This window comes from Oncorhynchus nerka, linkage group LG9b, assembly GCF_034236695.1.
Source record: "Oncorhynchus nerka isolate Pitt River linkage group LG9b, Oner_Uvic_2.0, whole genome shotgun sequence".
NCBI classification, from domain to species: domain Eukaryota; kingdom Metazoa; phylum Chordata; class Actinopteri; order Salmoniformes; family Salmonidae; genus Oncorhynchus; species Oncorhynchus nerka.
In genome coordinates this window covers 37,807,133-37,832,277 of record NC_088424.1, presented here as the reverse complement: position 1 = coordinate 37,832,277, position 25,145 = coordinate 37,807,133, and the positions used below count along the sequence as shown (strand labels likewise).

General features: G+C 43.4%; 1 protein-coding gene across 1 annotated transcript; it reads right to left on the bottom strand.

Moving 5' to 3' along the window:
• Positions 1-505: 505 nt before the first annotated feature.
• On the bottom strand, positions 506-7,957 carry LOC115114731 (fizzy-related protein homolog). The gene is made up of 13 exons (XM_029643213.2): positions 7,800-7,957; positions 6,375-6,445; positions 5,361-5,489; positions 4,919-4,982; positions 4,679-4,809; positions 4,444-4,526; positions 4,115-4,298; positions 3,901-3,966; positions 3,621-3,723; positions 3,235-3,419; positions 2,705-2,938; positions 2,348-2,545; positions 506-2,165 (listed from the first exon to the last, which is right to left on the bottom strand). The coding sequence occupies exons 2-13, from the start codon at positions 6,441-6,443 to the stop codon at positions 2,124-2,126; spliced, it is 1,488 nt and encodes a 495-aa protein (XP_029499073.1). The 5' UTR covers positions 6,444-6,445; positions 7,800-7,957; the 3' UTR covers positions 506-2,123.
• Between the last annotated feature and the right edge of the window lie 17,188 nt (positions 7,958-25,145).

Genomic DNA, 25,145 nt, shown 5'->3' with positions numbered 1-25,145 from the left:
CCCATTCAGACAGTTGATCACACAAACAATTACACATGCTCCACATTCCCATTCAGACAGTTGATCACACAAACAATTACACATGCTCCACATTCCCATTCATAGACAGTTGATCATACAAACGATTACACATGCTCCACATTCCCATTCACAGTTGATACAAACAATTACACATGCTCCACATTCCCATTCCCATTCAGACACAGTTGATACAAACGATTACACATGCTCCACATTCCCATTCAGACACAGTTGATACAAACGATTACACATGCTCCACATTCCCATTCAGACACAGTTGATACAAACGATTACACATGCTCCACATTCCCATTCAGACACAGTTGATACAAACAATTACACATGCTCCACATTCCCATTCATAGACAGTTGATGATAAAAACATACTCGAAAACCTTATATACAATCACTTTTTTTTCTCTTAAAATAAAAATTCAGTTTCTCTCAGTACAGAAATATTTATCTTCATAACATTCTTTAGGCATTTCAAGTTGGCAGCATTCTTTGTTTTTATTTGTTTCTAAGTGGCATAAAAGGAGTACAAATGCTTATTTAGGACTGGAGCTAGTATATACACTGAACAGATCAGCGTTCCACCTTTCTCAGATAATATTCAACTCTCAGAACAAGCTATGGGTGTACTACTGGACACTTTTACACAGCTCAAATAAATACCACTCATTCAAAGATGGCACACCAGTTCACTCCAACACCACATCCAAACTGAGAAAATGAAAAATAATCACTAGAAAAATCAGCCTAAACATTTCTTTTAAATGAATTAAAACAAAATGAGATATTTTCAAATCTGCTTAGAGTCAAGAGCAAAACATAAGCTGAGGAAAAAGATAAGTGCCATGGACTAAATATATATATTTTCACTTTTTTTTTTTTTTACCAGACACACACAGCACAATGCACTAGTAATGCCTTTAAGAGGCCATCAACAGCTTTCCTTTTCTTACAGTGACTTTCAGTTCCTGCTACACCCAGGAAAAAAAGTTACCCTGATTAAGATTAAAAATGGTACTTTTGATATCAGTTTTTTCTTTCTTGTATACGGTAAGTCTCAATGCAAAGGTTATGCCTCGTTATTTACATCTGTTCTGAATGCTACTAGCCCATTATCAGACTGAGTGAAATTGTAACTCAAGACAGCAATAATGTGAAATGTGTCTAGGTAAATGTAGGTTAAGATAGAAACTGGTTAAAAATGAAAAAAGACAACTGCCAAAACAATAGGATTTACAGATAATAACTGTAAGTGAGTATATGTAGTTTGTTTGCGGCCACTGCTCAAATTACAATTGCAGATTTTTTTCTAATTAAAAAAAAAACAAGATTTCCACCATTATTATTATCACGCATCATCACACTTCAAATGAACTTAAAAAGGTCTTTTTACAGGGTGAATAAATTACAATGGTCTACAACATGCAAAAAACCTGTGAGCTCCCACCTCTCAAGCCCTAGGGTTAACCATCACTAGTTTACAAGCAGGTACAGGACAGCTCACCCTGAAGTCAAAGCATGTCATACATTTCCATACATTCAATGGTGAAAACATGAGTTTGATTTTAGACGTGAACTATCCCTTTAAGGCAGGCACAAACACAAAAGCATCAGGCTCTTCATAAAGTCTGACACAGAAAACATTAACACACAGAAAACAAAAACCAAACATAGGCTGCAGAAGCAGACGACACGTGATAACGATGTTAAAAAAAAAGAAAAACAATAAATAAACATTCAATAAAAGGACAAACTTCGTATTTGGCAGGTATGCACAGTGTCTGTCAAAAAACAGAATCACTTGGGGGAAAGTTCCAGAGTCCTCTTCTTCCTCTTCTGGGGAAAGCACCAATATGGGTATGGTGGTGTGACCTTGTGATGTCACACTGGTTATGATGGGCGGTGAGGCAGTGGAAGAAGACTCATCTATCGGCTTGACGACCTGGCCTTGGGTATGTGAAAGGACCCTAGCCTACCAGAGGCCTAGGAAGAGATAAGGGGTCGGACTTGTTGTGTGCAGTACATTATTCCCTATGGGCTTGTTCCCCCAGCCCACTTGTTCCCCCTGCCGGACAGCTGCGCCCCTCTGGCTACCGGATCCTGGTGAACAGGTTTAGAACAGACACAGACTCCTGCAGAGGAAGAGAGCAGGGGTCAGATCTCTAAAACACAACAATCCTCTATATCAGCTGAGACAGTGGTTTTGCTTATTGGGTTGTTATTGGTAACAAAATCATTTGAAAGGTAGACTTCATATGGGGCAAACGCAGCACAAAGATCTATGTTCGCCAATCAATATGAGGTGTCTGGCTACCTTGGTGGACCTCATCTTGCTGAAGACGTTCCAGAAGCGCAGCGTCTCGTCTCCAGCTCCTGTGACGATGGCCTCTCCGTCTGGGGACATGGCCAGGTAAAGCACTCTGTAGGAGTGGCCTGTGAGTTTGGCCACCTGTGTGAGGGAGGGGTACTTCCACACTAAGATCTGGTTCTGGGAGTAGCCGTGTGTGCTTACCTGGAGGTAAAAAGGACTTTAGTCACAAATGTTTAGGAGTCAAAATGATTTCCTTTAAAAAGGGCCTGTCTTTGTGCCAAATATATGGAAAATATCACATTTCATACAAATGTTTGTTTCCCACAGAATGACCCTAAAAAGCCGCCCCTACCTACGTACCAGTTCGTTGGTGTGCTTGGACCAGGCCAGGTTGCAGACCTGGGAGCCTGTGTCGGTGCACTGCAGGGGCTGGCCTGTCAGGGTGTTCCAGAAGCGGATGCAGCGGTCGGCCGTGCCCCCTCCAGACGCCAGCAGGCCATGCTGATGGGGGGACCAGGCGATGGCCTTCACTGCTGCCAGGTGCTCCGTGTACTGCTGCACCGGGAGAACGCTGGAGTGGTTCCATACCAGCAGCTATGGGGAGGGATTGTTATTTTTATGGGAAGTTAATGCCATAGGATAAGGATAAAAGCAGGAGTGTACAATAGTTATTCAAGAGGTTTGTGTTTGTCCTGTAATCCCCCTGAGGCCAGAAGCTGGTGGTCGGTGCTGTGTGCACCTTGTTGTCATTTCCCCCTGAGGCCAGTAGCTGGTGGTCTGTGCTGTGTGTACCTTGTAATTTCCCCTGAGGCCAGTAGCTGGTGGTCAGTGCTGTGTGTACCTTGTAATTTCCCCTGAGGCCAGTAGCTGGTGGTCTGTGCTGTGTGTACCTTGTTGTCATTTCCCCCTGAGGCCAGTAGTTGGTGGTCGGTGCTCCACTTGAGGCCGCAAACTTCCTGTCGGTGTCCCTGGAGACGACGTTCTGACTGGAGGGGCGGGGCTCGGATGTCCCTCTGCAGGATGACCCTGTCACGACTGCCAGATGACAACTGGTCGGCATTCCACGCCAACGCACCTAGAGAGAGAGATTTAGCAAAAAATATGAACACAGCTGAAATGCACTCAGTTTTCATAGTTTTCTTTTGACTTAAGGATGAATATTTCATGATGAAGCCATAGCAATAGAATTACTAGATATTATATTCCATTGTTGCAGCACTACCGAGGAGAAGCTCTCCTCTTCTCTCTGTAGGACAGCCAGCCTCCTCCTACTCACCCACTCTGGCTGTGTGTCCCTCCAGTACTGACAGTTTCTTCCCTGCTGCCGCGTCCCAGATCTGTACATAGCCCTTATGAGTCCCCACCGCTACTAAGTTCCCCTTGAGAAATCACACACACAAAAGAGTACAATAACCAGACACACATGGTATCAGGGCAAATCCATCACACCCCCTGAAGCGTATAGAGCCAGGACTACAGAGTCCTGAAGGTATAGGGTAAACTGTAAATAAGGGGTGTACATGACAACACATAGGAGTTAAAGCAGACAGACTCACCCTCTCTGACCAGCCCACTGACGTGACAGAGTCCCCTTCCACTGACAAGTCACACAGACGCGTCACCTGAAGACCAAAAGACACAATCCATAGATTGTCAATTTCCAACTCACATCATATGAAAGAGTTTACGAGAGAGAGGCATTTGCGATAAATGGAGACAGTGTCACTGATTTCAGTGTGATAACACACAAACATTCACACACACACACACCTGGCTAGTGCAGGCGCTCCAGAGGTAGACGCAGGTTCCCAGGCCGACACTGAGGACGTTGAGGGAGGACCAGTCCACCAGGTTGAGATAGAAGTCATCCTGCAGCTCTGGAGCATCAAGCACCTTGAAGGGGATCTTAGAGATCTTACGCGTGGGTTTCCTAGGCGACCGTAACAGCTTCTGACTACAAGGAGGGAGACAAGACGGATGACTCATTCAATGTGACACAGAAAATACTAATTATAATGAAATGAGAGGGAGAGGAGAACTAGAATACCACTGTTAGCCATATAATATAAAACCAATGCATAGGTGAAAGTGGCGAATACCTGTTGCTGCTAACAGGTGACAGGGAGTATGGAGACACTGTGTTGCCATCCTCGGGTAGAGATCGTTTGGCACTGACAGAATACTGTAAACACAAACAACTGGCATATTTAGTGTCAAAGGTAAACATGTTGTATGACTAACAAATTAAAACTGCAGCACACACAATACACTAGCCCTGGTAGCTTTGAAAAAGACGCTATTCCAACAGAATGTACAAGGGCCTATGTTAAGTACACTGAAGAGGCTCCTCTTGGCGGGGGTGGAGGGCTGGAGGCGACGGTCCTCTGACTGGGGATCCTGGACCTTCTCTATGCCTGCCCCCAGCAGCTCGTTCTTCAGTAGGGCAGAGTACGCCAGGCCGTCCGCTAGGAGGGAGGGGTATGTTAATCTCCATTTTAATGGGAATGAATGAATAAAACAGATTCAATGCACACTACAGAAACACAATAAATTCAACTGAGTCAAGAGGCTCACCTTTGCTAGTGTCTGTAGTGCCATCCTTTGTCTTCCTGTTCTGATTGTGAGACTTCTCATTCTCCTACACAACAACATTAACAGTGACTAATATGTAGAGACATTAGAGGAGCGCTTCATTGGTTTATAGTTAATCCATGAGGTGCTCTTTGATCACGGGGTGAAATACTGTAGATGATTTGATGCTGGATAGTAAACAATGCCGGAAAAGCCTTTGCAACCAAACTTCCGGAAGTAATCAAGGCACTCATGTAGTGGAACAATTTTAAAAGCCTTTATTGTTTAATGCATAGCAAAAAATATTACATGCACCGACATGTTGCGGCTACAACACCCTTCATTAGGGTGACAGAAAACAGAAACCCAGCAAGTGACACGATCAACACAGATATAAAACTTGGGGCACAAAAAAAATCCCGAAGTTCATTGTGGGGGGACTCACGTTGATGCGGTGGAAGTTGACGCTCCAGTTGGCGCCGGCGCGGGAGGGGATGAAGCGGTCGCCATGTTTGCTTGGTGACGACAGGGGGGAGTTGGTGGGTGTCAGGGCTCGTACTGTATCTATGGCCTTCTTCATGGGGAGAGAGAAGGGGATACAGGGTCAGAGAGGGACTCGTTCACAGAGAGGACAATTGAACCACGAAAGATGAGAAAATGACAACCATTGCACATTAATAGCTCATGAGATCTGCAGAGACCAGGCGAGATAAACAATTAACAAAGGGGGTTTCGTGATTCGCAGATGAGGTGTTCAATAGAGATACAGTTAAAAGGAATGCTCTAAGATGTAGCCTATGCCTTTTTTCTAATGGGTTTCCACAGGGAGAGGGGAGGGGTGAAACTCGACGTAAAGTCAACAGTAGGGGTCAATCAGAGAGGTGGTTTTAATGCAGACAAAACATCAGGGGATCTGACAGAGCGACTAAATGAATAAAAGCATAACTTTTAGACTTCACACACTGTTGGACAGCAAAGCTCTCGTGTCACACATTAGACATCCTCTTTAGTCTTCACAAAGCAGTTTTGTTATTAAACATGTAAGGGATGAGCCAGTATCAGACTATTGTCAAGCTAATCTGAAAAAATCTATAGTCTTTGTTCAGTAGCTGTCAACTTCAAACACTGACAGTGTGTTCTGCTTAGGCTAAATGTATGTCTGATATAGTTTAGCAAGAAAATAATACACAAACTGGTTCTCTAGTACAGCCTACTGGTACACCTGACCTAATTTCAGGGGATTTGCAGCTCTGGATAGATGACCATATGCTACGCCCCATCAACTTACTCTTGAAATCCCTGAACATTATGCTGTCAGCTGAGTGTGCCAACCAATTCAGACAAATACATCTAGATGTTGGCATCTGTAACATCATATGCCACCTCAATACAGAATGATATTGTGCAACACAAGTCAATCCAGAATAATACACAACTTTTATTGAGTCTATACACTTACTAAAGGGCTGGCATTCTCGTTCTGGATGTTGATCTGCCTGAGCAGCCGACACTCATAGTCCTGGTCCATGTCTGTAAAGGAGCACATTTACATTGTCATTTAGCGAACACTCTTATCCAGAGCAACTACGGTTAAGTACCTTGCTCAAGGGCACATCTACAGATTTTTCACCTAGTCGGCTCGCAGATTTGAACCAGCAACCTTCTGGTTACCGGCACAATGCTCTTAACTGCTAGGCTACCTGCCGCCCTACAACAGGGACGTAGTAGACCAACTCATTATTTGGACACTGTAGCAAAAGCAACAAAAATTTGAGCTTCAATTGGACAAATGCAGGTAAGTCCCTCCTCATTTTGTTCCGTTTCACTCTATAAATTCACCCCAGAAAAGATACATCATGGATATAACTTCAAACATTGTCATCTACACAGATCCTCAAAAAAGTCAATTTTTTTATTTAACTAGGTAAGTCAGTTAAGAACAAATTCTTATTTACAATGACGGCCTTGTTAACTGCCTTGTTCAGGGGCAGAACGACACATTTTTTACCTTGCCAACTCAGGGATTCCACCCAGCAACCTTTTGGTTACTGGCCCAACGCTCTAACCACTAGGCTACCTGCCGCCTCTATGACAGTGTTTCCCAACCAGGGGTACTTGGCCTACTGGTAAAATTGACTTGACTTCAGCAGTACTCCTGGCAGAGAAAATTTTACTTGGTGGTACAGTAACCCAAAAAGGTTGGGAACCACTACTATATTATACTGCGTGGTGTATATAAACTCAACACCTCAGATTCATGGCACTGCTTTTACTTCTGAAAATTGTACCTATTGGGGTCGTTTTGTGTGGAGACTTGACCAGCTGGTTCACTAATCTCGATTTATCTTCTGTCGTGTATATAGTATCATCAGAAACCTGTTGGCATTGCTTATTGATGTCGTGACCTGTAAACTTAGCCCATTGACAGAAGGCCTCAGAACGGGTGAACATCACTTCCATCCCATAACTAACATTACGCTTGCCACTTTCATGTATCTCGATGAAGGAGTGGAAATATGCGGATTTCTTGGAATTTCGTATTAAAGTTCTACCAGTCTGCTCAACAAATACTAATCGATGTTGTAGACAGCTAACGTTAGCTAATTAGTCGACAAACCTGAGTGCTCGTTGCACTAGCTAGCTACAAAGCTAACGTTAGCTAGTTAGGCATTAATAGCTAGCTAACGTAGTTCAAGACAAGAGAGCCAACATGGGCGCCACTTTTAAACACCATTAGATAAGGCCACTGATAGTAGCTAGACTACCATTAACACGCTGAATAGGCTAAAAGTTAGCACTATCTAGCTAACGTTAGCTATTGTGATTGTTTATCTCCAAACGTTCGAACTTGTTTCTCACACAATTCTTTTTCAGATTGACCTACCGTGCAGCGTCAAAGACTCTCAGTTATGCACCAAGTTTGAGACGGTTTGTTTGGCTAGATTTTTTGTAAAATAAATCAATTTGATTTATTCTCCAGCCCAGACAGAGACAAATGTTTAGACCAACAAATCGAACAAACGCTCGACTGGGATTCGCAAAGCAACATGGGAATGGCGCGGTGACGTCACTGTTTTTGAATCACACATTTTACGTCGTCAAGGGAACAGAGGGTTTCCACTAGTTAGCACAGCCACAAAGTCAACACTAAGCTTTTCGGTCATAATTTAAGGTTATGGTTAAGCATGACGTTAGCATGGTTAAGGTTAGGTGTACAATCAGATTTTATGAAGAGAAATGGTAGAAAAAGTTGTTTTTTACATTGTGTTTATGGTAACGAAGGACTACCAGGCATAGGGACCGGCAGGGAGGTGAAACCAGTGACCATAGTTTCTAAACCATCTTTGATGAAACATCTTTAAGAGGACATTACTGTGCTAAAGATATTTACCATTGATAACCCAATCATAAAAAATGCAATTACTTTGAAGTGAAACTAAGATGAAAGAAGAAGCACCATAATGGTATAGTCTCTTTGTTACAGTTGAGACATTTCATTGAAAGCTAATAATGGGCTCGTTTGACTAGTAAGGCTAAAGCAACCGACTGTAGCCGAAAGTCGAGGAGTGAAGTCGACGGGAGGTGATCTGCAACATAAAACGTTTTCTTTATAATGTCGAAATAAACATGTCTCCAACCCCCATATCACACACTCATGAACTGAAATCATATGTGTGTTCAATATACAATCAATTGAGAGAGAGCCTCAAATATCACACTAATTTGTATATATCCCAGGTAAATTAGATTATGTTAGTGATAGGTCGTTTGCGAACGAGTCGGCTCTTGTCGGTGAACGTTGGGAGCCGGCTCACATATCAGAAGAGCCAAATATATTTATATATTTTTTTTACATATAAATAATCAACATATTTAAATTAATATGATTAACTAATTCAAAGAACGAAAAAAATAAAATAATATAGGCCTAAATGCTCAAGCGCACACACATTCGTTCTGACCGTCTGCTCAGACGAATAGCCTCACCTGCTGTTCCTGTCAATCAGACACGCTGTGTCAACCAATGAACCAAAGATGCGCGAGGGAGGGCCGAGCCAACTCGCTCACAGTCACACACGTAGCAGACGAAGAGAGAGGTAGGACAGCTGTGAAAACAACAGCTGGAAAATGAGTCTAAAGCACAGTAGCATTTGGATGCATTTTAATAAACAAGACAATGTTAGAGCACAGTGTAGAATTTGCCAAAACAAAATCTCATATAAAGCCGGTTCTACGCACAAGCTACACCGGTTTATGCGAACTGTGCACCCAACTGTGAAGCTAGCTGTAGCGGAGCTTCGAGAAACTAGCGGGCCTGCTAGTGATAGTGGTGGAGCCAGTATCCACTCAGTCAAGTAGGCCTACTCCGCGACCCACAGCACCGAAGTCTATGTCTGTAGCAAAACAAGGCCAAATTGATATTGCATTGGCTAAAATGATTGCCACCGATTTCCAGCCATTTTCGATCGTGGAGGACAGAGGTTTTAGAAATTATAGCAATAGTCTAAATCCAATGTACACAATTCCAAGCAGGAAAACCCTTTCAAAATCACTTATTCCACAACTATGGGAGCACACAGGCTTCAGTGCTGGAAAGAGTCCAAAAAGCTACTGCAGTTTGCCTTAACCTGTTGGGGACACTGTAACATAAGCAAAGCCATGAAAATCTTAAAATGGACCCATCATCCATGTCTTGCCCACACAATCAACCTGATTGTAAGAGATGCTCTGAAGGAGCACAGTAGGTGCTGAAAAACTAAAGTCTACACAACGCCAGATGGGGATGCCTGAGCTGAGGCCTAAACAAGACTGCACTACAAGGTGGAATTCAACATTTTATATGTTGAAGTGGTTTCTTGAGTCAAAGGATGCTATAATCTCTACCCTGGCCATTGTCAATGCACCTGTTGATGCTCTGACCCAAGATGAATGGGAGGAGGTGTGCAGAGTCCTGGAACCCTTTGAGCAGGTCACAGTGGAGATCAGTGGAGAGAGGTACAGTAAGCAGTTATTACTACATCATTATTTAATCCAGTATTATATATATTTATGAGCAGTAGATGAGAATGTAGAATCAGTAGACAAAACATGAACCTGAACTAATAAGTTACTGTCTTTTCAGCTATGTGACAGCCTCAAAAGTGAAACTCCTGTGTAAGGGTCTGCAGCAAATCACAGCCAGCCGTCAGAGAGAAGCAACAGGATGAAGCGGGAGCAGAAAACCAGCAGTAGTGCCACAAACATCTGCTGTTTGACGAGAGAGCAACTGGGGATGCAGCACGAAGGAATCCTTCAGCAGATGCCATAATGGAGGTAATTTATTTCAATTTTTGGGATGTTGCAGTTTTGCAAATTGTTATTTATTTTTCTTTGATATGGTGCAATATTCTATTATGCTGCTTAGATTGTATTAGTTTTGAATGGTTAGATTTATATGTACTTTCTTTATATACATTAAAAAGTTATACTTTAAATGCAAATGTTTAATAGCATTCCTTTTCATAACAAACCAATGCATTTTTTAAATACTTTGTGGTCAAGGTAGAGAATGATTTCATTTAATAATTTAATTAGAATTGTTTTAACACCAATCATAGTGAAACTATCGCAAACTGTTTGATTTGAAAAAATACAAAACATATATAACAACATAAAACAAAACAACATAACAATTGAACCTTTCCCCGGCCCAGAAAGACAATTTCCATACACGGCCACATAGAGACGTCAGTTACCTCAGAAGTTAGTTCATAGCTAGCTAGCTAAGTTAGCCACACAATGCTACCATAGCTAGTTAGCTTGTTGTACCTGTTGTTGGCACTTGTTGACTCGTGGTGTCGTGCCAGTCCCCGCTTCACTGCCATACCAGCCTGTTGATCCAGCATTACTATTCCCTAGCTTGGAGTGATCACAGAGCTCAGCGGTCCTGTAGGCTACTGGTCCTCACTTAACCGAGTCCACCAACACCGAGACAGACAGTCCACACTTGACAATGCCAGTAAGATAGCTTCATATGGGCAGGAGTATAACTTTCTCTCGAAGCATCTGAAGCCGATACAGAGGCAATTGAAGCATACACAGAAACACGCCAAAACAAAAAGCATTTAAAAAAAACTTTTTTCTTGGAACACACTTCTTTTATGTGAATGCACCATCTGTGGCTGCAGAGGGCACACTGCCGGTCAGTGCTGGAGAGGTTCGTCTGGGAGTCGAGGCAGCAGGCAGGGCACTTTTGTGTCACCCCAGGTGAGTCGGCACCAGGCTCACCCAGAGCCCTCTTTTACACATATGTTTGTGTATATTAATTGTCCTGCGTTTTCCCCGCATTCCCAACATAAGGCGCTCATAGATTCAGGCGCAGCTGGGAACTTTATTGACAGATCACTTGCCCATAGTTTAGGGATCCCTATTGTTCCAGTGGATATGCCCTTCCCAGTTCACACCCTAGATAGTTGACCATTGGGGTCGGGGCTAATTAGGGAGGCCACCGCTCCACTGGGCATGGTCACGCGGGAGGATCACAAGGATAATTTTTTTATCTTCCCTTATTGATTCTCCTGCATTTCCCGTGGTGCTGTGTATACCCTGGTTGGCCTGTCATGACCCCACTATTTTGTGGCAACAGAGGGCTCTCACGGGATAGTCACGAGAGTGCTCGGGGAGGTGTTTAGGGGTTTCCGTCAGTGCGACTACGATGGAAAGTCCAGACCAGGTCTCCACCGTGCACATCCCCTCTGAATATGCCGATTTGGTTCTCGCCTTCTGTAAGAAGAAGGCGACTCAAATACCAGCCCATCGACGGGGGGATTGTGCGATAAATCTCCTGGTAGACGCAGCACTTCCCAGTAGTCACTTGTATCCCCTGTCACAAGAGGAGACGGCGGCTCTGTCTCCGAATCCCTGGAGCAGGGGTAAATTCGGCCCTCCACTTCACCTGCCTCCCCGAGTTTCTTTTTTGTGAAGAAGGATGGAGGTCTGCATCAACCAGATCTAGGTGTGGTACAGTTAGGTGTGGTACGAGTGTGTGGTACGAGATCAAGGTGTGGTACGAGTGGAAAACGGCATTTAGTACCACCTCAGGGCACTATGAGTACCTCGTCACACAGAGGAGCGGCCCATGGATCCCACTCCCATACTCCCGGCCTCTTGTCTGGTGGCACCGGTAGTGTGGGAGCTGGACGCGGACATCGAGCGGGCGTTATGCACAGAACCCACTCCCCCCCCAATGTCCAGCTCAGTTCTACTTGTTGCTCCACATTGGCCACAACATCACTGGTTTTCAGACCTTGTACAGCTCTCAACCATAGGAACTCCCTCTTCGAGCGGACCTGTCACAGGTGAATGGCAAGCTTTGGCAAACCCAGCATACTGAAGTTGTGGGTGTGGCCCCTGAATGTGACTGCCTTGTAGCTCCAGGATTGCCCTCGGATGGTTTTATTTGGCCCCCCAATTTTTCTGGGCAAAAAATAATAATAATTGTTGGACATAAAATACTCTAAAAACACCAGGAAATCGGCTCCAATTGATTTAAATTTTTTAATCTGTTCCCAAGTATTCCCAAGCATAATAGAGATGTGATCATATATACTGAAGAAAAATATAAATTACATGTGAAGTCTTGGTCCCATGTTTCATGAGCTGAAATAAAAGATCCCAGAAATGTTTCATAACAAAAAGCTTATTTCTCTCAAATTTTGTGCACAAATTTGTTTACATCCCTGTTAGTGAGCATTTTTCATTTTCCAAGATAATCCATCAACCTGACAGGTGTGGCATATCAAGAAGCTGATTAAACAGCATGATCAACACACAGGTGCATCTTGTGCTGGGGACAATAAAAGGCCACTCTACAATGTGTAGTTTTGTCACACAACACAATGCCACAGATGTCTCAAGTTTTGAGGGAGCGTGCAATTGGCATGCTGACTCCAGGAATGTCCACCAAAGCTGTTGCCAGATAATTTTATGTTAATTTCTCTACCATAAGCCACCTCCAAAGTCATTTTAGAGAATTTGGCAGTACATCCAACCGGCCTCACAACAGCAGACCACGTGTAATCACGCCAGCCCAGGAACTCCACATCCGGCTTCTTTACCTGCAGGATCGTCTGAGACCAGCAACCCGGACAGATGATGAAACTGAGTATTTCTGTCTGTAATAAATCCCTTTTGTGGGGGAAAACTCATTCTTATTGGGTGGGCCTGGCTCCCCAATGGGTGTGCCTATGCCCTCCCAGGCCCACCCATGGCTGCGCCCCTGCTCAGTCATGTGAAATCCATAGATTAGGACCTAATTTATTTATTTCAATTGACTGATTTTGTTATATGAACTGTAACTCAGTAAAATCATTGAAATATATTTTTGTTCTGTATATACAAAGGTAAGAAAGGTTTGAAACAATTCTGTTTTAGTCACATATCTGTTTGGGATTCTTGCGGTCAATTTGCAGTCTACACATGATTTGTAATTATGTTTCCGCCCCCTGACCATCCACTCATGAAAGAAACGGCCAGCGGCTAAATCTAGACGATGCCTGCTCTATGCGATCCCTGTATTCCTGCAAGTGAAATGTGTTCAGGAAGTGATGTGACGACCATGCAGAAATGTCACCTTCCTGCCTAATTTGTCATTTTCACTTTCCTCCAGGAGCTCATGGCTGCAGGAAAGGCCCCATCTACATTGAACGTGTATATGGCAGCCATCTCTATGGGTCATAACCAGATTGCAGGTGCAACATCAGGGCACACTCTCTGGTATCGTAGTTAGTTAAAAGGTGCACCCCAAGGCTCCTTCAGTACCCCTCATGGGAGTTCATTACAATCACTTATGAGCCTTGTCTTCACCTGAGCTACAGTGCCTTCACAAAGTATTCATATCCCTTGTCTTATTCCACATTTTGTTGTTTAAAAGCCTGAATTCAAAATGGATCAAATGTGAGTGTTCTGTCTCACACATCCACACACAATACCCCATAATGACAAAGGGAAAACATGTTTGTATACATTTTAGGATAATTTAGTGAAAAGGAAATACAGAAATCTCTCATTTACATACAATGCATTCGGAAAGCATTCCCCTTGCCATTTTCCACATTTTGTTACACTATTTATTCTTATTTAGCCTTATTCTAAAATGGTTTTGTAATGAAAAAAAGCAAAAACAGGTTTAGATATTCTTGCAAATGTTTGAAAAATAAAAAACTGAAATACCACATTTACATAAGTATTCAGACCCTTTACTCAGTACTGTGTTGAAGTACCTTTGGCAGCGATTACAGCCTCGAGTCTCCTTCGGTATGATGCTACAAGCTTGGCACACCTTTATTTAGAGATGTTTTATCGTGTTCAAGTCCGGGCTCTGGCTGGGCCACTCAAGGACATTCAGAGACTTGTCCCGAAGCCACTCCTGCATTGACCCTAAGCACATAGCCAAGACAATGTCCTGTTGGAAGGTGAACCTTGACCCAGTCTGAGGTCCTGAGCGCTCTTGAGCAGGTTTTCATCAAGGATCTCTGTACTTTGCTCCGTTCATCTTTCCCTTGATCCTGACTAGTCTCCCAATCCCTGCCGCTGAAAAACATCCCCACAGCATGATGCTGCCACCACCATGCTTCACCATAGGGATGGTACCAGGTTTTCTCCAGATGTGACTCTTGGCATTCAGGCCAATGAGTTCAATCTTGGTTTCATCAGACCAGAGAATCTTGTTTCTCATGGTCTGAGAGCCTTTTGGCAAACTCCAAGCGAGCCGTAATGTGCCTTTTACTGAGCAGCGGTTTCCGTCTGGCCACAGATCTGTGCCCAACACAATCCTGTCTCGGAGCTCTACGGACAATTCCTTCAACCTTATAGCTTGGTTTTTGCTCTGACATGCACTGTCAACTGTGAGACCTTATATAGACAGGTGTGTGCCTTTCCAAATCATGTCCAATCAATTGAATTTACCACAGGTGGACTCCACAGCCACGTTGTAGAAACATCTCAAGGATGATCAATGGAAACAGGATGCACCTGAGCTCAATTTTGAGTCTCATAGCAAAGGGTCTGAATACCTAAATGTATACAAACCTGCTTTTGCTTTGTCATTATAAGGTATTGTGTGTAGATTGATAAAATAAAATATTTCATCCATTTTAGAATAAGGCTGTAACGTAACAAAATGTGGAAAAGGGGATTTTTTGTAGTACATTAGCTGGTGATGTAGCAAAACTCAGCAAAAAAGAAATGTCCCTTTTTCAGGACCCTGTCTTCAACTGATCATTTGTAAAAATCCAAATAACTTCACAAATCTTCATTGTAAAGGGTTTAATCACTGTTTCCCATGCTTGTTCAATGAATTAATGAACATGCACCTGTGGAACGGTCGTTAAGACACTAACAGTTTACCGACAGACGTTTAGGCAATTAAGGTCACAATTATGAAAACTTAGGACACTAAAGAGGCCTTTCTACTGACTCTGAAAAGCACCGAAAGAAAGATGCCCAGGGTCCCTGCTCATCTGCGAGAATGTCCCCTAGGCATGCTGCAAGGAGGCATGAGGACTGCAGATGTGGCCAGGGCAATAAATTGCAATGTCCGTACTGTGAGGTGCCTAAAACAGCGCTACAAGGAGACAGGACGGACAGCTGATCGTCCTCGCAACACCTGCACAGGATCGGTACATCCGAAAATCACACCTGCGGGACAGCTACAGGATGGCAACAACAACTGCCAGAGTTACACCAGGAACGCACAATCCCTCCATCAGTGCTCAGACTGTCGGAAATAGGCTGAGAGAGGCTGGACTGAGGGCTTGTAGGCCTGTTGTAAGGCAGGTCCTCACCAGACATCACCGGCAACAATATCGCCTATAGGCACAAACCCACCATCGCTGGACCAGACAGGACTGGCAAAAAGTGCTCTTCACTGACGAGTCACGGTTTTGTCTCACCAGGGGTGATGATCGGATTCGTGTTTATCGTCGACTAATGAGCGTTACACCGAGGTCTGTACTCTGGAGCGGGATCAAATTGGAGGTGGAGGGTCCGTCATGGTCTGGGGCAGTGTGTCACAGCATCATCGGACTGAGTTTGTTGTCATTGCAGGCAATCTCAAAGCTGTGCGTTACAGGGAAGACATCCTCCTCCCTCATGTGGTACCATTCCTGCAGGCTCATCCTGACATGAATGACCCTCCAGCATGACAATGCAACCAGCCATACTGCTCGTTCTGTGCGTGATTTCCTGCAAGACAGGAATGTCAATGTTCTGCCATGGCCAGTTAAGAGCTCGGATCTCAATCCAATTGAGCACGTCTGGGACCTGTTGGATCAGAGGGTGAGGGCTAGGGCCATTTCCCCCAGAAATGTCCGGGAACTTGCAGGTGCCTTACATCTCACAGTAACAACTGGCACATCTGGTGCAGTCCATGAGGAGGAGATGCACTGCAGTACTTAATGCAGCTGGTGGCCAACCCAGATACTGACTGTTACTTTTGATTTTGACACCCCTTTGTTCAGGGACACATTATTCCATTTCTGTTAGTCACATGTCTGTGGAACTTGTTCAGTTTATGTCTCAGTTGTTGAATCTTGTTATGTTCATACAAATATTTACACATGTTAAGTTTGCTGAAAATAAACGCAGTTGCCAGTGAGAGGACATTTCTTTTTTTGATGAGTTTAGTTAGCTGTTAGCCAATTGGTGTTCTCAACTAGTTCAAACCTAGTGAATGCTCCCAAGTCGTTCTTCCAATAACTCCCATAGAATATAAAATGTGGAATAACAACATGTCTTATTTCAGTCTGTGCTGGCCATGATGACGTTAAATCAAAGTGCAAGAAGTGATTGGATTTTCAAAAAGTCATCAATGTAAAGGAATTTCAGGAATATTATTATTTTCACCAAATGTTTTACCTAAATCCATTGACATGGTTAACATTTTCCATTGATTTCACCTTGAAATCACGTTAGTTGACAACTCAATCAAACGTAAATCAAAACTAGACGTTGACCTGAAATCTGTGCCCATTGGGATACCTTCAAAGAAGGAATTCAACAACTGTCCTCTGGGAAAGTCCCTTCCTGAATGGTAACAAGACAGAGAGACCAACCACAGAGTTTAAACCTCAACTGTAGGGCACAGTGTCTTAACAGGGTTATTTCTGGTCGCACCCTGGCCTACGATTCAATGCCCTGGCTGACGCAGTTGTTAGTGTTTAAATATTGGAGAGTTGAGACCAAATCATGGACGCTGGACAGAGTGGAATCAGGTGCATCAAAAAGGCCGTTTATTGGTCAAAGATATCTTGTTCTACATCGTGCACGGATCTAGTTCATATAACCCGATGAGGGGTCAGGTGAAAAAGAGGCCTTATTCAAAGGTTACATTCATTTTTATACATATAATGAAGTAGGTGGAGTCTTGTCGTTTTGGTCTTCTGACTGGTCACAAAGAGTTGGAGGCGGGCCTTTCTCTAGCCAGAGCGGGCCCCATTGGTGCATAGCAGAGTCTTGTTCTCTGAGCCCCCTGACCTGGACTGAGCTGGGGGGTAAGGTGTGTGTGTTCATGCAAGAAGGTATTTGTGTGTCAGGAAATCTGATACAGGAGAGCAGAGGGGGTCGTGAAAGAAGAGAACAGGAATGGTCAGTTTTATGGCTGGGTGTATGTGTTCTTGCGATGGAATGTCTTTGTTTCCTGGGGTGGTAAGACAACAGAGCTGAGGGGATAGTGTTAGGGGGTAGTGAGCTGGTTCCTATTTTAGCAGGGGTAAGTAAGATGACAGTCAGGCGGTTTGGCTTGGCGCTGTATAATATATAAGCTATGTGTATGAATATTTATATAACAAATCCCCCCTCTTCACGTCTTATTAGACGTGAAAACTATAGAATTAGAATATTACATTTACATTTAACATTTAAGTCATTTAGCAGACGCTCTTATCCAGAGAATATGATGCAAAACAAACAATTTGGTAGGAACCAAATTTTTGAGTCCCCCTCTTCACGTCTTTTAAGACGTGAAAACTATAGCATAATGGTGGCGGTTGCATTCTTGGGTATACATAAGGTGGTGCTTCTAAACTTGTCTGGTGTGCATGGTGGGTCTGTAGGTGTATTGCTACGTTTGGTGCGTGTGAGATTGAAGGGAGTGGTGCTAGGAATGTATCAGGAATAGGGGTTTGATGCCCCATTACCTGAGTCAGGAATATCTTCATTTGGAATCAAATTTAGGCTGTTCAAATCAGCTCTGACCTCTGTCAGTGTTCTGGAAGGAGTTGGGACTGGGGTGCAATGTGTAAGGTGGTGCCAAGGTGCGCCTGATTTACCTTTGACCTGGACTGAGTGTGAAGTAACCTCCTTCACTTCGTACGGTCCAGTCCACCTGGGTTCCAGCCACTTTCTCTTGTGGACTTTTAACCATCACCCAGTCACCCAACCTTTACCTTCAGTGGTTGCGTGTCCCCCGGCAGACTCCCCCTCCTGGACCTTGTGAACCTGGGTAGAGAGTGCTGCAGAGAGAACCGTCAGTTTTTTCACATAATTAGACATTACAATTTGTTGTACATCAAGGGCGGGCATATGACCTCCCTCCCTTGGTGGACCAGGCATGACTCTTAGCTTTCCGCTTTTGGTTTAACGTTCCACCAGATTTTGGGACCGGGAGTAGTACACAGAACCAAATCTGTGCGTTATGCCAAATATTGTGAGCCATTTGTCAAATATGATTTCTCTTGGGATGCCATACCTGGGTATTAGTTTGGTTTGTAGCCACCTAACGACTGATCTAGCATCCTCCTTCGCTGTTGGTATTGCTGCTACCCATTTGGAGAACCTATCTATCATAACTAGGAGATAGCGTTTATCTTTAGATACATTGTCGGGGCCCATATCGGTGTAATCTATACTAATATCCTGAAAACATGCATTATGTAATGGGTATGAGCCCATTGGTGTTTTGATATGGTTTCTTTAGCTTGTGGCTGCCACATATGTTGCATTCGTTACAAAATAAATCATCGTCATAAAATAAATCAGTCATATTTTTTATGTGAGGGTGCCACCAGATGCGAGACCTTTTGGAGGGTCTTTAGTTTGCCTTCGTGTGTGGGGCCATGTGCTTCTCGTAAAAGTTCTGGGTCCATCAATGTGGACTGCTCCATGAGCATAGGCTGAGTCTGTATAGATATTCACAGTCTTTCCTTTTCCTCTGATGAGGGCCTGCGTCAATCTGATGATTTCAGCTAATTGGGCAGGTGCTGGTTGAGGGATGATGGCTGATTGAAGGGTGTCATCACGAGGTGAGCTGTTTTTTCAATAGCTTTTGCTACTGCAGCAACGTATCTGGAGCATGTTGTCTGTCCTACCTCAATGTGGTCAAGTTTGGAAGAGTAGTACATCAAGACCCTTCTCTCCCCCTCTTGTTTCTGGAATGGGACGGATGAGGTGAATCCTTCCTTTTCAGAAACATCCAAATGGAACTTGTTCTTGTAGTCAGGTGCAGTCAGCGCTGCTGCCGCTGATAGATCTGTTTTCAGGAGTGCAAAAGCTGTTGATGCTTCAGCCGTCCAGGCCAGGGGTGCATGGAGGTTCCTTGGTCGTAGGATGACCGGTGCTGCCACCCCCTCTGGGCCACACCCACTGGTACAACACCTGATAGGTGGGGTCAGGTGCATCATGTCTTCATCCCAGTCTTCAGTGTAGAGGCAGTCATCAGTTTCTGTTGCATTGAGTGTGCAATGGATCTCAGCTTGGGGAGTCTTGTATGGGTGCAGAGTGTAGATTTGAGCTGTCCGTTGGTTGAACTTAAACTGGATGTGAGGGGTGGTAGGCCCTGTGGGTAGGCATTTTAGCCAGTACACTTCTTGGGTGTCAGACAGCGTGGGCGTCGGCTGGAGTGGCATCATCATAATTCTTGCTGGGCGATCAGGTGTTGAAGAGGGAGGAGACTTTCAGTAGTATTTGAGGGATCTTGATAGTAGAATAGGTGCATCCTGTGTCTACCAGGAACTGATGGGGGACACCCTCAACTTCACACATCATAGTTGGTTCAGTGTGCTGTTGAAAGTGTTGTCTCTCTTCTCCTGCCGTGGATGGTGGGCATCTACATGGCCAGGGCATGGTGTTCCCTGCCATTCCCTGGAACTGCGGTTGGTTGTATCCTCCCTGCTGCTGTTGCATGTGAGTAGGTCCGGGGTAGTTGTATGCAGGTGCTGACTGCTGCGGGGAACTGGGTCCTGGTTGATGGTGTTGCAGAGGTGGGTTTCCCCCACTTCCTCTTCCTCTCCATTGCTGTTGCTGCGGGGAGAGTGGTTTGAATCTAATCTTGTTTGTAGGTGTCCTCTGGTTTCAGAGGTGAGAGAGTTCACAGAGGAGCATTGCGGCCTCCGTTCCTGGGGGAGGCCTCCTGCGCCTGGAGTCCCAGTTTCGAGCTGTTCACATACAATATGGCCACCCGTTGTCCCCAGTGTCATTTCCCCTTTTAACTCCCCTTGGTATATTCTCAGAACTGGAGCCTGTATTGTGGGAGGTGCCCTGGGCAGGAATGGGTTGTGTGACGGGCTCCGGTGATTTTGTCCCTTTGAGTATGGCGGGGGCTGAACTGCCTCCATTGTCAATTGTGGATATAGTGAGGGAGAAGCGGCCTCAGGGGGAGCCGTGGGCAAGTTCTCAGGCAGAGCTTTAACATCCCCCGATGCCACGCACATCATGTCTGGTGTGTTTTTTTTAATAATTTTTTTTTTTTAGCTGCACCCTCCTACACTCCTCTATAGCCCATGTTCCTACATTCAATTCTGCTTCTGCCCGCTTTCTCTCTATAGTCCCTTCCTTCTTGAACCAATGAGCTTTGTTCCTCTCTGTCTCACTTGCCGTTGCTTTCCCTACGTCTTCCAGTAGCTTTTTCTGCATATCTTGGAGATTCCCCCCTATAGGCGGTCCCTCCTCTAAAATAACCTGCTTGTGTCCATTTTAACCATAATCCTTTCCACACTTTCTCCACTTTCTCATACTGTTCTTTACCTCCCGCTCCATGAATTATACTCTGATCTAAATAATCACTGAATCCGAGTTTGGGTGTGGTGGCTGCAGACATTTGTTATCTAATTCGTCTGATAGTGTGTATAATGCGTTCATCTAGGTTTTAGTCAGTCCTTTGTGTAGCTTATTTCTATCTTTGTATACTCAGCCCGTCCCTGATCGAGACCAGGGATGTACTGTAGTGCTGGCTCAGACTTCTCCCATGTGCCCCCACCCTCTCACAGAAAGATCTTATCAGTAACGTGGTGGCATCCACGTGTGTGCTTCTCCGGCATCTAATTTGAATTTGTTCAGCGATTTATTTAGGTATTTTCTAGAAATGATTCGGCGATTTCCTTTTGGAACAATATATTAGTGAAAATATGCGGTTCTATAACAATTGTCAGAGTAATTCTAAACTTTAGGCAATAGAAAAATAGAAGTTTTTTTTTTAGCGAATAATTTAAATACTTTCTGTAAATAATTCAGTAACTGCCTTTATGAACCTATATCAGTAAATTCAAGCGATTCTATAACAATTGTCAGAACAATTTTAAACTTTAGGCAATATCAACAGCAATGAAAAAAGCGAAAATCAGTGTTTTAGCCCGGCGGCTGTCAATCAAAGTTGCACGGCCATTCGACTACTAAGGTAGCTTTGTCTATCAGCACGTGTGCATAATAGCCCAGGTACGTATCCCAACCTAGCGGTTTACTCCGCGACAAACGTTTCTCTCAATTTAATTTCCCCGGTCTCAAAATCTCTAGTCAACTCTGGTTATATTATGTTATTGTTTGATGTGCAATGGTCACATCATTCCCGATCTCTGTCTAGTGGAACGCCAAACTCACACATCCTACATCCACTCGACTACACCTCTCACATAACCTGTTAAATAGTAGACAGCTTTTCAACAGGGCATTTTTCATGCAGATTCATTCAATCCAACCACACCTCAACAAGACCTATTCGTTATCAATAGGACATTTTACTTGCAGATTCGGTTCATCTATCATTTAACTATAACCACACCTCCACAAGACCTATTCGATATCAATAGGACATTTTACATACAGATTCGGTTCATCTATCATTTAACTATAACCACACCTCCACAAGACCTATTCGATAGTACACAACGTATCAATAGGACATTTTACATGCAGATTCGGTTCATCTATCACCACATTCATTCGTATGAAATTCTCATTGAATTTCCAACATTCATAATCGTGTCCGTTACATGTTAAAACACAGCCTCTATTTAACGTCACCTCTATACACAACCTAATATATATATAATTAGGACAGTTTTCTATGCAGATTTCAGAACAAATAGGGTCCCAGGAGGAATCTAACATATTGGTCAATCACGATTCACACATTCCTATTAAAATAACACAGTATAGGCCAATTATTTAAAAATAAAAATAAAAAATCTTTCAAAACAAGATATCTTTAATCAATGCCTTCTTATGTAAAAAATAATTTGGCAACAATTCATACTCACGCCCAGTACTTTCTGATCAAAATTTGGTTTAGGCTAAGATACAATATGCAGATTTCGATTTAACAGGCTTTGCGTACCTTTTAGTAGAGCGCTCTGATCAGATTTCCTGAGGCAAGATGAATGGCTGATTTTCTCCTGGTTCGGTCACTCTTCCGTCTGATTCGAACCGGATGATTTGTCTCGCCTCTCACACCAATTTATCATAGATCGAATTTAGGAATAACCATCCTCTGCTACCAAGTTTGTTAGTGTTTAAATATTGGAGAGTTGAGACCAAATCATGGACGCTGGACAGAGTGGAATCAGGTGCATCAAAAAGGCCGTTTATTGGTCAAAGATATCTTGTTCTACATCGTGCACAGATCTAGTTCATATAACCCGATGAGGGGTCAGGTGAAAAAGAGGCCTTATTCAAAGGTTACATTCATTTTTATACATATAATGAAGTAGGTGGAGTCTTGTCGTTTTGGTCTTCTGACTGGTCACAAAGAGTTGGAGGCGGGCCTTTCTCTAGCCAGAGCGGGCCCCATTGGTGCATAGCAGAGTCTTGTTCTCTGAGCCCCCTGACCTGGACTGAGCTGGGGGGTAAGGTGTGTGTGTTCATGCAAGAAGGTATTTGTGTGTCAGGAAATCTGATACAGGAGAGCAGAGGGGGTCGTGAAAGAAGAGAACAGGAATGGTCAGTTTTATGGCTGGGTGTATGTGTTCTGCTAAATGACTTAAATGTTCTTGCGATGGAATGTCTTTGTTTCCTGGGGTGGTAAGACAACAGAGCTGAGGGGATAGTGTTAGGGGTAGTGAGCTGGTTCCTATTTTAGCAGGGGTAAGTAAGATGACTTGAGTCAGGCGGTTTGGCTTGGCGCTGTATAATATATAAGCTATGTGTATGAATATTTATATAACACAGTTGTTATCATGAGGTGTCTCATCTTCTAGGACCAGCCTGCGAACTTTGAACACCAACTGTTTGCCAATTGTGTGGGCAGTAGCCTAGCTGGTACTGTCTCTGTTTGTATTCATACTACATGTACCGCCCTGCCAAATTCTCTCTATTTCACACAAAGATAGACACACAGACAACTGCAAGTATGCAACAACAACCAAAAACACAATGGCACACATCAGGACAGGGAAAAAACTACATGTTCTCTCTCTGTCATTATCCCTCTCTCTGGTGCTCTGATGAGTCCACTCTATTAAACCTAATGAGATTGCTTGTGTCAATAATTGAGTAGGGTGTGGGTTACAGAGCACGGTGGAGGAACAGCAGAAAGAAGCAGTTACTCTGTCCACAATGTGTCACTGGCACCCCTGTTTGTTTGTTGGAAAAATACCTGTTAGAAGACACATACAAAAGGCACACTTATTTTTCGGGCAAGATTTAACTTTAGGCTAAATGGAAACAGAGTCTCTTTCAGTTTCACATTCTGCAATGTTGCCAGCCCTGATGTCACAAAGTGAGAGAAAAAGACAAATTCACATTTTTCATTATATCCATTACATGTTGTACAGGGAAAATGGAGTCCGAATTTGTGAACAGGTGAGTGAATTCACCAAAAAACGGGCTTTGTCGCTAGTGAAAGCTTTGTCGCTAGTGGTCATTCTGGTAGCTGCTTTATTGTAATACAGTAACGAATGAGCCCTTTCTCGTAGTGCTGAAATGTAGGACCCAATGATACAGTGCCTTCAGAAAGTATTCATACCCCTTTACTTTTTTTCACATTTTGTTGAGTTACTGCCGGAATTTCAAATGTATTGAATGTAGATTTTGTGTCACTGGCCTGCACACAATACCCCATAATGTCAAAGTGAAATTGTTTTTTATCACTGAATACAAATTAATTAAAAATGAAAAGCTGAAATGTCTTGAGTCAATAATGTGTTGTATTGGATTTGCCCCAAACATCACACTTTGTATTCAGAACAAAAATGGAATTGCTTTGCCACACTTTTTGCATTATTACTTTAGTGCCTTGTTGCTAACAGGATGCATGTTTTTTAATATTTTTATTATGTACAGGCTTCCTTCTTTTCACTCTGTCAATTAGGTTAGTATTATGGAGTAACTACAATGTTGGTGATCCATCTTCAGTGTTCTTCTATCAGAGCCATTCAACTACGTGACTGTTTTAAAGTCACCATTGGCCTCATTGTGATATCCCTGAGCAGTTTCTTTCCTCTCCAGCAACTGAGTTTATTGATACACCATCTGAAGGTGAATTCATAACTTAACCATGCTGAAAGGGATATTCAATGCCTGCTTTTGGTGATTGAATCTGTGTTTGAAATTCACTGTTCGACTGAGGGACTTTACAGATAATTGTGGGTGTGGGGTACAGAGGGTAGGTAGTCATTCAAAAAACATGTTAAACACTATTATTGACACAAAGTGAGTCTATGCAACTTATGCTAATTTTTACTCCTGAACCTTAGGCGTGGGGTTGAACACTTATTGACTCAAGACATTTCAGCTTTTCATTTAATATTTAGTCAAAACTCCCAAAAACATAATTCCACTTTGACATTATTGGTTAGTGTGTAGGCCAGTGACAAAGAAAAATCTAAATTTAAACCATTTAAAATTCAGGCTGTGAGAATATTTTTGGGGGAAGAAAGGGTGTGAATACTTTCATTTGGTTGCTTTACAGCCTTATTCTAAAATGGATTGAATTGTTTTTTTCCTCATCTACACACAATACCCCATGACAAAGCAAAAACAGGTT

What these genes read in the sequence shown, in the direction of transcription:
- LOC115114731 (XM_029643213.2), bottom strand. Translation starts at nt 6,443, where the DNA reads ATGGACCAGGACTATGAGTGTCGGCTGCTCAGGCAGATCAACATCCAG. An exon ending in TCAACTTCCACCGCATCAAC is followed by an intron (nt 4,983 to 5,360) that starts GTGAGTCCCCCC and finishes GTTGTTGTGTAG; the next exon opens with GAGAATGAGAAGTCTCACAA. An exon ending in GGGACACACAGCCAGAGTGG is followed by an intron (nt 3,420 to 3,620) that starts GTGAGTAGGAGG and finishes CTCTCTCTCTAG; the next exon opens with GTGCGTTGGCGTGGAATGCC.